The 17,338-nt window shown below is 36.0% G+C and overlaps 1 protein-coding gene across 1 annotated transcript; it reads left to right on the top strand.

Annotated features, from left to right (window-relative positions):
- The first annotated feature begins 5,625 nt into the window (after positions 1–5,625).
- Positions 5,626–16,789, top strand: LOC135222949 (uncharacterized). Its single transcript, XM_064261400.1, has 6 exons — positions 5,626–5,854; positions 14,000–14,156; positions 14,540–14,653; positions 15,535–15,696; positions 16,008–16,112; positions 16,288–16,789. Exons 1-6 carry the CDS (start codon positions 5,718–5,720, stop codon positions 16,486–16,488), a joined length of 876 nt encoding a protein of 291 aa, XP_064117470.1. The 5' UTR covers positions 5,626–5,717; the 3' UTR covers positions 16,489–16,789.
- The last annotated feature ends 549 nt before the right edge of the window (positions 16,790–17,338 follow it).

Here is a 17,338-nt window from a genome sequence, read left to right as displayed (position 1 = left end):
CTAAGAGTGCCTCACAATAGTCAAAATCCTGTAAAATTATTATACTAATTAACAAATTATATATACAGTATGTACACTGATATGGACAGCTTCAATAGTTATTATCTTCTTAGGAAACTTCAACAAAATATTACTGTAAGAAGCACAAAAAAATAAAAATGGCCAAGAGAGCTCTAAACTTGATACAAATGAGAAAAAATGAGATAAGAACAAAAGGATAAATATAAGCATACTACATCAAAGCACTTCAGAAAGTCAACAATCATCCAAAGGATGAGGATCATGGTCTTAACTAGTACCTCTTTTGATGATCAACATTTATTATGCAGCCTAGAATAATATTCCATAGTTTTACAGTAAATGGAATTAAAGATTTGTTTTGGGTTGAGTGACATCAAAGTAGGTGTCTCAAGCAGAATGTGAATGCCGATGATTGAAAACTGAATAGCATACAGTAATTCTTGAGGCACATCCACCAATGATGGAAGTAATGGTCGCTCCTGAAACATAGCTTTGAGATTAGAGCCAAACACAAAGACTGGACCTTTTAACAATAATCCAAAGTATATTATAACTATGGTCAAACCCCGGATTTCGTAGACTTTTTCTGACAAAATTTTGACTCTGGTTTCTTACATATCCTCAGATTTCGTACACCCGGAAATGCTCCTTCCAGGGCTCAACTTGTGACTAGGCCCTGTACCAGGCACCCAAAAAAAGCATCCTGTGTTCTTTCGTGACCCATTCTGCTTTAGTATTCATTATTTTTGTGCTTTCTTCAGCTTTTTTATTTGTGCAACTGCTACATAAGCCATCATGGGGCCCAGCCCTTCAGTAAAATTGGTGAAAAACAATAAAGATTTTAAGAAAGAACTCATAGCAAGGTGTTGGAGGGTGCTGCATGCCGGTCTCAGTAAGAAAAAACCTATAAGTGCTGCAGTTTGAGAATTAATGGCCAGCAGAGGCTGCTTTGAAAAATTCAGAAAGTGAACGAGCATACATAACGTGCCTACTTCAGTGATTAAGGACATGTTTGCAAAGTGGAGTGATGTAAAAGATTTTGTGGAGAATTTTCATCCAAACAAAGATGTAATCCGTGTTTCCAACATCTTTAATGACAATGTTGTGTTCCACTTTATGTAAATTTTAAAGATGCCAGAAACATATGTCTCAGACAGTTTTGTTGTGTGAAAGGGGTCCAGTGACTAAGTTTGTCCTAATGCCAGTAAAAATCAAAGAAGGGAAGTACCACCAGATAGTGCCAGTACAAAACAAAGAGAAGTAACCTCAGATAGGTCCTTGATACCTGAAGTCCTTCTGGAGGGGGATTCCCCCTCCAAAAAATAACCTCTCCCTCTCCCCTCCTCTCTCTTTTCCATATGCTATCAAGAGTCTTCCATGAAGGTAAGAGTGATGTTAAAATATTTATTCATCCATTTCATTAGTCATTTACAATTATTTCTCATTGTTTTGTGTAAAAACTGTTTACTATTCTCTATAAAATGTATTTTTAAAAAATACTTTTGGGTGCCTGGAATGCATTAGGTAATTGGATTTAAATTTTTCCTTATGGGACTTATTATTTCAGATTTCATACGTTTTGAACTTCGCAGGACGTTCTGGAATGGATTACATAAGAAAACCAAGGTTCCACTGTACTCTAAACAATTTCATTTAAAAGATAAGGAATAACCCCCCTTGAGCAACTGTGCCGAGAAAGATATCCCATAAACCAGGAGCCAATCAGTATGCTTGTTCTACTCTGTCACATGTAAGGCATTCTATGGACATTATTGTGTGTAAATTAGGCCTACTATATATATATATATATATATATATATATATATATATATATATATATATATATATATTATCTATATATTATGATCTAAATATATATATATCCCACTTAAACACGAAGGTATTAAAACACCAACCAAATGATAACATGTCTTTTCAAGCACAAACTGAAGGTAATACCTAATGCATGCAGAATGGTTGCACATGAATCATTCTGTTATGTACCATGTTAAGATGAGTGGGTCTAAGCCCCTGTCAGGTCTGGGCACGGCAACCTACGACAGGTTAGGTTAGAATACATCTGGTTAAAATACTAGCTAGTATATCTTCGATTTGTTTTCCAGCAGCCGCAAACCACAGAAATAGGCCTAACATACACAACTCTTCGGCACTTTGAGATGTGCCATGACTGGTATGGATGTAGTACTTAAGAATTTTGTCCGTAGTCAGACTTTTCTTAACATTAGAAAATGCTGCTGCTCTGTTGTCTAGCCTATTTGGCAAAAGCAATCTATTTTGTGCATGTACAATTGTGTACAAAATAAAGAGAAAACTTGACTTCTTGGCCAAGACTTCATTAGTGGAGAGAATAAGCCTTAACCCATCTCCTTTAATAAACAAAGCATCAAATCTAGCCCAGCTAAAATTTAACTTAACCTTGGCTACCGTTGACCTCGTCTGGTCTGGGCTACCCCTGAGGTTTCAATCAGGGAGCTACCTAGCTACTACCTACTTCTACAATAAGATAGTGACAACGAATTGTGAAAGTGACTACGGCTACCCTAAGGTCAGCACAATCAGGGTACCTCGCATGCAATTGTGAACGGGTATCCCTTCAATCAGGTCAATGACCTTGTAAATAGCCAAAGGGCGTTAACAACCGACAGAATCAGGGGACTCGAATCGTTAAATTAAGGCTTCTCTGTTTCAATAAATCTGGATACCGGCCGAGATTGATCCTACAACGCAAACGTAAGCAATTCACTCTCTCACCCTATACGAGCTGGTGATAGGGGCGGTGGTGGATCGGACATTTTAATTAGGTTTCTTTTTATTGCTACTAGTAGCAGGATCAACTTCCTCTGTTCTCCTCTCGATACTACGGTCTCTACCGCTAATGTTTGCAAATCGTCTGTAATAGTAGCAAAGAGCTTATAACACAGAGAGGCTAGTACGAGTGCCTCCCACAGGTACAAAATGTAACGTTACGATGTTACTCCCGCCCTCTATTGAGCATCTCTATAAATTATTATTTAAGATGCTTTATACTTACGTATTTTGCAAAAATGGTCCACTGCGGATGATGATTTTGCTATGATAGTTTCAACAAAAAATAGATTCATGTAATCATTTTGCATTAATAACGAAAAATGTGTGGTTATAAAATTATACATTGCCATACACTGTCGTGCAATAATGTATCTTGTATATTTACCGCTTGCCATTCTTCACCGAAATCATACCTACGAGCAAAACTTTACGGTCAATATCGCAGACTCGCAGTAATAATACTATAATCTCTGAAGATATTTGGTATGAATAATATGGGTGTTTGTCATAATGACTACAATTACATCTAAAACTTTTAAACAGGTCTCATGACATGAATATAAATATTGAAAATCATTTAATAAACCCGACCATATGTTTTTAACTCACGACAATTTGCATGTAGTACTCATCTTTGTATGTGGAATTATTCTCGGCCACTTCGCCAAGTGAGATAATCTGCAGGATACCGTCTCGAATAAGACCGATATAGATATTCTAGTGATGGATTTAATATTACATTCTCATAACCTTAATTAGGAAAATAAAAATTGATGCTGTAGCTATGTATGAACTATAGGCTTTACACTCAATGGGAGTGTTTTAATTTCTTAGGTTCGCAATATTCAAAACGAAATTGAAAACTGGAAAAAATTCTCTTTCTTAATAACATCTACCTTCCGTACTGGATCGCTATCACAATGTTTTAACCTTTCTCAGCATCAAGTTCAACACATTCACAGTAACCTCAGGAAAGAACGAAATCTTGTGCCTGTTGCTCCCTGCAAAACTATTATTTATATTCATAATTTTATGCTCATATTTACTCGCGCTGCCTGTGTGTGTGTGTGTGTGAGAGAGAGAGAGAGAGAGAGAGAGAGAGAGAGAGAGAGAGAGAGAGAGAGAGAGAGAGAGAGAGAAGAGGGGGGTGTAATCTACCACTCCCAAATTTTGTTTGGTCAGGGTCTAGCCTAAAGGGTTCGGCACCTTGAATCCTACAGGTAAATCGACCCGTATGTTTGTTATTTTACTATAGGACTGTTATTAAAAAAAAAAAAGTTTTGTCCGTATGAAAGGGACTTTCGGAGGGGCCACTAGAAGTACTAATGTGTTCTCTGCTTCAGAGGACGAGTGTTATTATAATCATTGTTCCACCCTAGCTCAGCATCGTTGTCTGTCATCGATCTTCTTAATTTCTATTCTTGTCGACCCCAAATACCTTCGACAGACTTGAAGATAGAGCTTCAAGTTGTAGCACAATAAGAATATGCTTGAGAACTGGTCTTAAGGTGAAGTCGTTCGTGTTCCTTTCATACGGACAACTTTTTTTTAATAAGTTTTATGGTAAAACAACAAACAAATACCGAGTAGATTTTGCTGTAGGATTCAAGGTGCTGGACCCTTTAGGCTAGACCCGGACCAAACAAGATTTGGGAGTGGTAGATTATACAAAAGCAACAGGAGACTTCTCGGTAGAAAAATTGGCCAAAAGATTCTTAATTTCTTTGAAGATAAAATTATGAATATAGTTAATAGTTTTGCAGGGAGCAACAGGCATAAGATTTATTCTTTCCGGAGGTTACAGTGAATGTGTTGAAGTTGATGCTGCTATGTTTAAAAGAGAGGTTAAAACATTGGGATAACGATCCAGTCCGGAAGGTAGATGTTATTTAGAAAGGGATTTTTTTTCCGAGTTTTCAATTTCATTTTGAATATTGTAAACCTAAGAAATAAAAACACTCCCAGCGAGTGTAAAGCCTATAGTTCATACACCAGCGTAAAACGTATATATATATATATATATATATATATATATATATATATATATACAGCTTGTGTCCGTATTCTCTGCTTCGGAAGACAAGTGTTATATCATCATTGTTCCACACAGCATCGTTAAGCTATCAATGATCATCCTAAATTCTTACTTTGACCCGAATAGCTTCGACAACCTTGAAGATGGAGCTTCAAGTTGTATGAGATAGGGGTAGAATTGTGTTGATCCATTCGATGGTCACTTAAACCGTTTCTGTTAGAGCAGGTTTATATAATTATAAACAATGCTTTTACGTCACACTCCCTCTAAAAATTTCTTCCTCCCGGTTTTGTTCCGATATTACGAGTCCTTTTCACTATTTACCAAGCGTAAAAACTGTCCCCCGGTACGTTTTCTTCATTATACATTTAAGTCATGTTCATAATGCAACATTTAGGGAATGGCGGAAGTGGGAGATAAAAAAAATACTCAAGGACGTTTGTCCTTATGATCATCTGATTCTGACTGGCAATGACGTTTCGCTTGACCCCCGGGCTGGGTACACGACGCCAGATTCAGTTGCCGGATGATGTAAAAAATTCAAACTATGTTAAGGAAAGAAGTAATGCAGTTTTCGGTGAAAACGTTCGCAGAATACTATGTTACAGACCGAAGTATATGTATAATCATATTTGCAAGTTAGCGCAGTAAAATAAATGTAAAAGAAAAAAAGATTGGTTATGAACCGCGGCATCTCAAAATTACCTGAGCTGACGTTTCTCCTTCGTGGGCAGGGTTACTGGCGGTGCTCGGGATACTGGGGATCAACCATACAATAAGACGCTCACACTGTTAGTAGCTCGTGTTTCGGTCGTCTTGCTGTACAGTGAAGATGGCTGACGAAAACACACAACAGCCGAAGCCACGGGCTCCAGTGATACCGACAGTAGCCAAACACAATGTGATTTATTTGGTCCTCATCTTGTCCCTATTGGCTTACTCAGTTTTCGTCACGATTGCTGTTTACAGGTAAAACGGCTACAATGTTTACATAAAGTACTGTAGTAGTAGTTTTTATTTAGCAGTTAAACTGATATTTTAACTTTTTAGCTACTAACAACACCACTGTAATCGTTTGTTACTGAGAAAATTACTAAATGGTGAAAATATTAAAAACTAACTTCTTGCTTGGGATTAACCCTACGTTTGTAATTACTGTTGACAATAGATAACTGAAACATTTCTCTGTAGAATGAGGAACTATCTTACCACAAGTGCGTATGCAAATCTAAACCACTTAAAAAAAGAATTTTTTTTTCGAAAGTTTTGAATAAAATAAATCACTTACTGATACGTCCAATTTAGTAGTGGCTATACCAGTTCGCCAGCTTAAAGAAAACAAAGGATGTTCGGTAGACCTTTCACGAATCTGGTTTATTAATATAACTTGGATTTGGTATTTCGTTCTGCGTTCTTAAAACTTCTTATACAGCCATAATGGACCTGTCGACCTGTTAACATCCACCCAAGATCACACATTCAGCCAAAACTTTTGTCAGTATTTTCATCAAATATCAGTATTCAGTTACGTAAAATAATCATCATCAGGAAGCTTCTAGTTTCAAGAGCATAATGTTAATTATACCAGCATTGGGGGAAGGGGGAGACGTGTGCAATTTATTACTAGTAAAAGGTTAGACAATATTTAAGCTGTTCTTATTTAGTTTGCCGTAGACGCATACACGTTTAGAGTGAAGAATAAGGTAATTTTCGATGTATCGACAGAAATGTATTTTGAGACATGGACAATGATTAGAAAAAATGTATGTCACACTTTATTGTTCATTTTAACCTTTAATCATCCAGGTATTGAAAATTACTTTTACAAAAGTTATGAATTTACTTTCATTCGCAGTGCATATAAAATAGATATATTGAAAGGTTCATGCTTATGTAGACAGAAAAGTACCTTATTCAAAACTGATGGCCTACTATTCTGCAAGAGTAAAATTCATTACAAGATAGACCTTATAGGGCTTCAAAATGTTTTTCTCTTAATGGAAGACCCACGACCTGGCGATACGACATGCCCCTTTTCGGGCAATATTCAGATGTAGTTAGTTACACTCGGTACAGATTCCCAAAGCAAGTGTTGTTAACATTTCTGCACTGATCAGTGACCATGGACGTTCCCGGTTTTTGTTTAGGGATTCCCTAGCCCTTTAATTACTTTTTCTTATAAAAGGAAGCAAGTCTTTCTTTGCGTTTAGAATTGTCGATATATTACGTAACATAATGTATTCCAAATAAGTTTTTCGCATATTAGTTCACAAATCTTTTCGGTACATATTGCCTCATCAGCTTTAATATATATATATATATATATATATATATATATATATATATATATATATATATATATATATGTGTGTGTGTGTGTGTGTGTGTGTGTGTGTGTGTGTGTGTGTGTGTGTGTGTGTGTGTGTGTGTGTGTTCCAAACTGTTGTAGTATCCCAGTCTTCAGAAGGCTCGTGCATTTATATCGATCTTACCAAACTAGTATTTTTGAAGGCATATGTGTAGCGGCCAAGCTACCAAACTACATGAGTTGATGAAAACAAATGAAGCCAACCTTTGTTACGCTTAAAGAATACTATTTTCACATAGATTAATAAAGTAATAGAAATTGATTTCTATGGTTTGGTTAAGTCATCCTACTTCACTACTGTGCCTCATAAATTACGGACTAAGATAGTTATTCTTTTATATTAAGTGGCCTTTAGTGGTGTTGCGACTTCAAAACTGAAGTCATCATTGCATTTATGCTTCACAGTAATGTGCTAAAAATATTTTGTTTTCTCCTGAAGGATATGAAGCTACACAATCTACCACCAGAAAGATTTTGAACGAAAAAGAAATAATCGAGTACACTAAGCGCCTTTGAAATTTTTGAGGTTTGTAGGGTTTTCAAGATGCTACAGCTACGTACCTAAAACCTACCTTGGTGAGTGATGGAATGAAATAGACTATATTATATGGTAAATTTTCCTTTGTACTAAATTGAAGGATGTTACCATCATTCTTCCAAGGTTGTTGTCCCCATGTCTTTTTCAAACCACCTTGGTTAGACTGACCACCATGTTTTTTTTATTATCGTCGACAGAGCCGCAATTGGTGTCTGTGGAAACGACTGACCAGTGCATTGCACGATAATAGTAATGGCAAGGCAGTCGCGCTCTAGCGACGAGAGTGATTTTGTGACGTCACGCAATCCGGCCGAAGCGACAATTCACTGATGTAAACATAGGGATAATTGTCTTTGTTACACTTTGAAATACGATTTAATAAATATCACTCCATACATTTAAGCGGTGAATGCGATTTTGGACATATGAAATATTGTAGTTCGTGTGAATATCGATATTGGAGAAGTCGAAGAGGCGAATTGTTGCACAAATAAGGTTTTTCTGTATGAAAACTTTTAGAAAATGACGGGGTCCTGGAGACTGAGGTTACAGGATTTTTTCCACGGTTTTTTGAAATTTCCCTGTCTTGTCTTGTGTGCATTTGGGACCTCGTTGTCCATTGTTTTCAAGTTGATTTACTCTTGTAAGTTGTCCGTTGGTGCGAGTCCTCCTTTCAGTTCAGGAATTTTTAAAAATATACATACTTTAATTTGTGATAAAATTGGGTTTCACAATTTTATCACAACATTTAAATAAAAATTAAGCAAGATACAAATGAGGGTGGAGCTTAGTGACGTCATAGCTAGCCAATCAGGACGGAGAAGTTTTCAATTGGCTTGTATTTTTATTGTTTAATCATTGTCAGTATAAGGAATGCAAAAAAAAAAAAAAAAATCTACACTTGTTGAAGTTTGCGATGTTATTTAGTGAAACTTAAAAAACAAACAGGTAAAAATCATATTTTGGTTTGTTACCACAGCGATAATATGGATGATGCTATACCTCTTAATCTGTAGATACCTTGTGCGTACATCCTTGTACAACATAGCTTGCAATAGAGGTACTTTATTTCTACAGTAATCACCAATAACTGGTGTTCATGTTGGAAGTGAAGGTAATTGCTAATGCGGAAGATCTAGGGTACTTATCCGCGGCGGCCTAGACTATGGCAGTTGCGGTTTTTCTATGTAGTTTTACCTACTGAACAAGAATTTCAAGTAATATTTATTCGGACGACTGTAATTAACCCCCCAGGGGCCAGTACTAAACACGGCGAAATACATTGGACGCCACAATCCTATGTGGATGTCGTATCCACGGTTACGTTCCTTGCAGTCCGTGCGGACTGCTTCTGTAGAAATACCATTTTAGGGTACCAATTTTAGCTTGAATTGACATAAAAACCTTGTATTCGGGAAAATAAATAAAATAAACATGGTTAGGTTAATCTTAACAATAGTATAGTCGCTTACAGTAACCATTTCTGACTTAATATCTTTGAAGTGCTTATCCAATGAACTGATAAGCATAAGCAATTACTTACACCTCCAGCATGAACACAATGCGTTAGCTATTACTTTACAAAGAATGATAGAAAGGACATGACCTTGTTGAAAGCTATTCTATGCAAAGTTGTGCATACAAGGTATATCATCATCCATATTATCGCTGTGGTAACAAACCAAAATGTGATTTTTACCCGTTGTTTTATAAGTTTCACTAAATAACATCGCAAGCTTAACGGTAATCGAGGTACACCGCACTTGAGGGTTTTATTATTCTTCTTTCTTCTAACGTGGTTGAAATAAGGGTTTTGGCTTTTTCAGGTTATCGATATACGGGAGATCTAACTGGCTGTGGATCACTTACGGCAATATGAGCTTGTACATCTGTAAACTTCCCTAATTCTTTTCCTTCAAGAATGTACCAACGGAAACAATTTGTTTAAAGGAATCATGTTAACATTAATAGCAAAGGTATTGTAATTTATTAACTTAATTAATGATTTACTCACAAAGTCATTTCCTCTGACGACAAATACCTTGAAAGTTTATACACACACACACACACACACACACACACACACACACACACACACACACACACACACATATATATATATATATATATATATATATATGATATATAGTAATATATATATATATATATATATATATATACTTAAATGAGTTACACTAAGGTCGGGGAAGACACGCAACGTCTAATGCATCGACCTGTCGAACGGAAGGCAGTGCATATTTTAGTTATATCCAGGCTACACTTGACATCTCAAGCGTAGGCAACAATCAACTTATTCGAAAGAAGACTTTCAAAGAATATTGAGTCACGTGAAAAATAAATATGACAACAACAGAGGAGGCAGCCTATTGAATTAGTTTCACGACAATAAATCAAACACATCAATACAACTCAAAGAAACCCAAGTATGTGTCGAAAATGTAAACTGATGCGAGTAAAACCCTGTTCGTACAGTACCTACTTTAGTTATGAAGGAACATAGACTGAAAATGCCACAATACGTGATCAGAAAGTGTTAATACAAGTGTTTATATAACATGATGTGTTAATGAGTCAACATGATACAGCTTTGTGGATAAATAAAGTTGAGAGGCTATCTGCTGTGGTTTAAAGAACGCAAGGTAGCATATATCTATATATATATATATATATATATATATATATATATAATATATATATATATATATATATATGCTACCTTGCGTTCTTTAAACCACAGTGATAGTCTTTCAACTTTATTTATCCACAAAGCTGTATCATGTTGACTCATTAACACATCATGTTATACAACACTTGTATTAACACTTTCTGATCACGTATGTTCCTTCATAACTAAAAGTAGGTACTGTACGAACAGGGTTTTACTCGCATCAGTTTACATTTTCGACACATACTTGGGTTTCTTTGATTTGTATTGATGTGTTTGATTTATTGTCGTGAAACTAATTCATAGGCTGCCTCCTCTGTTGTTTTCATATTTATTTTTCACGTGACTCAGTTATTCTTTGAAGGTCTTCTTTCGAATAAGTTGATTGTTGCCTACGCTTGAGATGTCAAGTGTAGCCTAGATATAACTAAAATACTGCATTGCCTTCCTTCGATAGGTCGATGCATCAGACGTTGCGTGTCTTCCCCGACCTTTGTGTAACTCATTTAAGTACATTTCCCGATTTCATTCTCTGTTGACTCTTGTCACAAGGTTTCCACAGAAGGGAGCTTTCAACGCAGGGTACGCGTAGGGTGCACAGGATGGCTGACCTCTCTTTTCACTCGTATAGTAACAGAAGGTACAGAGATTAAGATGTTAATGGTTAACTAGTGGGTCACTGTATAATAAATTTAAAGCTCTGTTTATTTTTAATCAAATATCGTTCATCGCTGGTGTAGGAGGCCAATGCAACCTGCAACGTAAATGCCCTTATCTAGCCCTGACCTGAAGAACGCAAGCAAGGGAGCGGAAGGAAAGAAATGAGGGTTTAACCACGAAGGAAGAGAAAGACCTTCCTCTCGAAGGTTGGTTTCAGATTGAGCTGGGCTTATAGTACCAGCACGGACACCCGCCTTAAGTGTGGCAAGGCGTTAAAAGGGTATAGAAGGCCTGCATGGTGTGGACCTCTGGACTCGCCAGACCAACTGAGATGACTGCCTCGCAGTGGATGGAAGATTTTATTAATCAGGGTCATGGAAAACAGGAAGAACATCACAAAGGAGAGGAATTAGTCTTATGTCGTTTCCATATTGCTATTGGTTGTCAAAAGTGTCCAGCAGTAAGTTGATCAGTGAGAGTAGAATAATTTGTGAATAAATTAATGAAATGTTAATGTTAACAGATGAAATTTTAATATCTTACAAGAACTTAAGAGGCACGAAAAAGGCTATCACCTGTTCTAATGCGCACCTAGAATGATCTAGTCACTTGATCTCGTCATGAGGGCGGTGGGGAAGGCGGAAGGCTCCCTTACATGACGAAGGTCAAGGTTGAGTGAAAGACAGGACGACAAAATTTAAGATGTCAGGATAGTAAGAAATTATGTTGTTTGTTCGTGGCTATTACGTACATATGTGTTCAGAGTGTTGGCAGTTGTGATAACCTTGTAAACAGAAAACGGTCATGTAGGTACTATACCTGTGTGCGTTTGCTTCAAACATTTAATAAGAAAACATTAGACTTATGCATGCATACACAGAGTCAGCTTTCTAATAGAAAGAAACAGACTTTAAATTTGATGAACGTTTGTGCCGTTCTGTACGGCAAAAATACTTGAGAAAATATTGTCTTATTTTTAAACGCCATTTTAAATAGAATTCCGATCACGTTGCGGTAGAGGACGAACAGTGTGCCAGACCACACGAAGGTTGAATGAAAGTTTCGTATCCATTTTTGTTTATAAAGTTCGGCCCAGAAAATGATCGAAGGTTGATATTTGCTTACTTATGTTTGTTTGATTCTCAGTAATGATATTTGATGGAAATGTGGGTTGTGAAGCAAAAAATTACTTTTAAAGTTTTGAGATGAATCCAGGCCTGGACGAGTCTAGCATTTTTATTTATTTACTTATATTTAATCTTTTACTTATTTTTTATGATAACAGATGTATGGCTTGAATTAAGATTTTTTTTTTTATTTTTTTTTGTTTGCTTTGTTAAGCTCAGAAATACTTTTGTAGACCTGATCTTCCTTGTATATTTGTTCCATTTAATATAATCTTATTAAGAAACTAAACATTTGGACGATAATGACTACTGCTTGACATTTGCATCTCACTGTAACTTCCATATATATATATATATATATATATATATATATATATATATATATATATATATATATAATATATATATATATATATATAATATATATATATATATATATAAGTCTATCACATTACCGTGATTCATATACATATATCGAACTACAAATGTCCTTTAATATCTAATTCGCTCTACCTCGGAATTAATATATTGTCGAAACTTTTCTTTTTTTACTCCTTCACACACACACACACACAGCAAGTTATGCATGCACAAATCATGGTTTCTTGAAAATGCGACTATCTCCAGACAGACATTTCATTAATTACAAACTTCACAACCAAATTCTCGTACAAAATATTGTTTGTCAGTAAAGTTCATGGCAATCTCTTTTAACCACTGCCCTAAATTGCCAAGGTTCTGTCGTGGTACCATGATTAGATTTACTTACATGCAAAGTATGCAAAGGGTCACTGAAGTATATGCATGATACTTTATGCATACTTATGAGAATCTCTCTCTCTCTCTCTCTCTCTCTCTCTATCTCTCTCTCTCTTCTCTCTCGTATATATATATATATATATATATATATTATATATATATATATCGAACTACAAATGTCCTTTAATATCTAATTCGCTCTACCTCGGAATTAATATATTTTTCATATATGCTTAACCGAGGGGAATTTATTAAGCGATAATAGAATTGGCCATCGACAGGCGCGAAACAGCGACTTCCCAATCCCAGGACTGGCAGTGAAGCCAGTCATGGGATTGGGAAGTCGCTGCTTCGCGCCTGTCGCATGGCCAATTCTATTATCGCTTAATAAATTCCCCCTCGGTTAAGCATATATGAAAATATATTAATTCCGAGGTAGAGCGAATTAGATATTAAAGGACATTTGTAGTTCGATAATATATAGATATATATATATATATAGATATATATAAGTTTATATAATATATATATATATATATATATAATATATATATATATATTTTGTATATATATATATATATATATATATATATATATATATATATGAATATAGAGAGAGAGAGAGAGAGAGAGAGAGAGAGAGAGAGATTCTCATAAGTATGCATAAGTATCATGCATATACTTCAGTGACCCCTTGCATACTTTGCATGTAGTAATCTATCAGGCACCACGACAGAACCTTGGCTTTAGGGCAGTGGTTAAAAGAGATTGCCATGAACTTTACTGACAAACAATATTTTGTACGAGAATTTGGTTGTGAAGTTTGTAATTAATGAAATGTCTCTCTGAAGCTAGTCGCATTTTCAAGAAACCATGATTTGTGCATAAACTTGTGTGTGTGTGTGTGTGTTGTGTGAAGGAGTGAATAGAAAAGTTTCGACAATTCTATTTTCAAATGAATATCCCGCCTTTGCAGAGACAGCCACCCCGTGCCGAGCATTCCAGATGGGAAACCGCCATATTTGCCAATAGATCTATCTGATCTGTACGATTTCATCACCGCGACTAAGGGCACGTGTGTTGACCCATCCTTTGTGCCTGGGACCAGCATAAGGGATGGAGAAAATACAACGGTAGGATAATGAAGAGATTTGCTAATCGTTTGTTGGGCTGAAATATAAATTTGCAGCTGCATTTCCGTTTTAAAATATAAGTTCCCGTTGTGGAAGGCTGCAGAAATTGTATAACTAGAATGAAGTTGGGGTATAGTTATTTATAAATTAAGAAATTTAATATTGAATTATAAATAGAAATGATCATGAGAAACATTCTAAAATCTATGTATCACTGACATCCCCCCTCTCTCTCTTTCTCATGGTACCTACTTCTTATGTTTACATTCAGTAACGCATTCTCTCTCTCTCTCTCTCTCTCTCTCTCTCTCTCTCTCTCTCTATTAAGAAAATTATTCACTGGCTCTAGAACTTTCCATTAAACGTTTTTCTCTCCATGGCAGGTGTCTGGCCACGAAGGGACCTACATATGCCTCGATGGAATACCATCCACCCCGGATTCCTGTCGGATCTACTCATTCGGCTTCAACCGAGACGACATCAAATTCGAAAACCGAGTAAGTTATCGCTTAATCTGTGGTAATGGATGAAGTCGATCTGGATAAAAGTTCACTTTTGCCTGGACTGTAGTGTTGTTACGACGACGTCACGTACAACATAGGTCTAGATATGCTTCTTTCAGAGTGAGATCAACATCCAACTTTGCTTTCTGTGAAACTTTCAAGATTTTCTCTACTAAGCATCCATTGGTACCTGTTCATGTGTTTTATCAACATAATGGCCAGCTGTTTTATTTACAGTCTTGAAGTTTTAAGTTTATTCTCACACGACAATAAATAATGTAAAAAATGGCATTACTAAAGAGGTATAGTTTACATAAAGAGTATCTGTCTATACAGGTACTGGAATAGCTTTTTTTCACTGAAACAGAGTTAAAAAGATAAGACAGCTGAAAATCCCTCCAAAATTCCCTCAAATTACATACCAAAGTAGTTAGAGGACTCGTTTAATAAGAAATTCGCCTAATTGTGACTATATTTATGGTTATGGACGAAAATAGTGAGTCCAAGATTATCAGGTAATTTCTCATTGGGACCACAAAAAATTCGAAGAACTTCATACTCAAGGAATCAAAGACACATCTACTCCAAATTCGTCAATTGGATCTATATGAGACGCGAAATACTGAGATTTTTGTTATTCAAGCTATTTCATTGTGCAGTGTAGATTTGTATTATTATCATTTGTCGAGGTCTGCAAACAAAATTTAGGATCAAACCAAAAGGCCATTAACGGTGAAGAAAGCTTCCTTAGAATAGATTACACCACACCTGTATTTTTAAAAAATGAAAGAGGAAAGAACAACAAATAAAAATAGTGTAGGCAACTCAACAGATAAGCCAATTCTATAAATAGAATGTAAAATGTCCACCGGCAGATGGGAAAACTTGGCTGCAGGGTCCACTTGGTGTCTGGAAAAACTGAGTACAGCTACACTCCTCTGGGGAACAATGTCTACCTGTACCCTCTCACTCTCTCCAACTTCACAGAGCTGGGAAAATACACTCTTGATAACTTCTTAAACCTAATGAATCATATGGTAAGTATAACTTGCTTTAACGTTCTTTGATGAGTGAAGATTGTGTTTGTATTTTGTGTTTTGCTTTTCGCGCGTCGTTGAAAGCAATGATGGTGATGCTGGTAACAATAAAAGAGTAAGTTAAATTAGGAATTAGTAAAGCAAGGGTACCCATTTTTTCAACTGAATTGAAAACACATTAACGAATAGTTACCTATTAAACCTGTTTCATGAATACCTATGGCTAATATGGAAACGATCAGTGAGGATATGGACTTTCCGACAATCTCGTTAAAAAAATTTTTTTTATGTACATTGCTTTCTTATGACAGGATAAGCCTATACATTATGTCAAGACAGAGGAGGAAGGTTCAGAGTGGACTCTGCTCCAGAATTTATACACCTCGTCGTACAAAGCCCCTTATTACATCAAGCAGGTGAGAAATTAAAATAGCTGGTTATACCTCAATGTTACGCTATAGATTTAGCCTATGAAACAATCCACAGACTTCTGAACATGTGCACCTAGTATAATTAAGAGCATTTCTTCATTGTGTACTTAAATTTTTCCCCCGTTTCCTTTCTTCTTTTCGTCTTATAATAAATATTTAGCTACGATTGCTACTTCACCTGCCAATAGCAAACGACGACAACATCAGTGACCTCCTAGAGAAGTATCGTTTGTTGCTGGGCCTGGAATACTATGGTTACAAACTCCTGTACTCTAGGCCCATTCCAGGAACCCTTTACTACCACCTAAACCTGGACATGGAAGTAGCCACGAAATACGAGACTGTTTGGGTACGACCCTGAATTAGTGCCCGAAAATGAAATGGTATAGTGATTTGCTCGGCAATCATTCGACACCTCAGATTAAGCCTCTCAAGATTGTTTACTTCGGATGGTCTTGGAAGGAAAGCGAGCTAACCTTCCACAATGGCTGCTAATTTTGTAATTGAGGTAAGATGAACGCTTATGAAATATGTCACTGTCGTTTTCATCACGGGAAATTCATGTACTAATTTATAATCAGTGTTCTACCTTGGAAATGTGTATCCAAATATCAGACTATTTATAATATCGTATTCATAAATCACATAACATTAAAAACAGATTCGGTTTGTCTTTTATTTTCCTGTTTCTACTGGAAAATTGGAAAATGTATAGAGTATAGCATACAGTAATTAGAATTGATCACAACGTTCGAGAGATCTTGTAGTAAGTTATCTGATAAGGGGAGATGCTGAGTCACAGACGAGAAGAACATTATAAAAAATGAGATAAATAAAAAGAAAATAGAGATAATTGGTGTTAGATCGGGGCCACAGTAACATTGAAAAAGGAACTAACTCGTAAGCACTTGAAAATGGAAAACGAGTTCTTTGTATCTTTCTTTTATTTACAAATTCTAGTAAAGAAAATATTAGGCTCACTATTTTACTTGAGAAATGTCGACACCACAAGAGGGAGGGCTAAACTCGTATTGAAGAGCAAAAATATCCAAATAAGCAAACTGGCAGGTTCAAATTCTATTTCACAACAAGATCTCACTGCTCTCTGTTATTTCTGGTCATATTTGTAAGCATTAGTGTAGCCAGCTATATAGTGAAACGGTTTAAGAGTCATCCAGATTAATAACGATGACTTCCCGGTTTCGTAGCGT

The sequence above is a fragment of the Macrobrachium nipponense genome, chromosome 8 (assembly GCF_015104395.2).
Source record: "Macrobrachium nipponense isolate FS-2020 chromosome 8, ASM1510439v2, whole genome shotgun sequence".
Taxonomy (NCBI): Eukaryota; Metazoa; Arthropoda; class Malacostraca; order Decapoda; family Palaemonidae; genus Macrobrachium; species Macrobrachium nipponense.
Note: the sequence above shows the minus strand (reverse complement) of the source record. Positions and strands in the feature narration are given on the sequence as shown.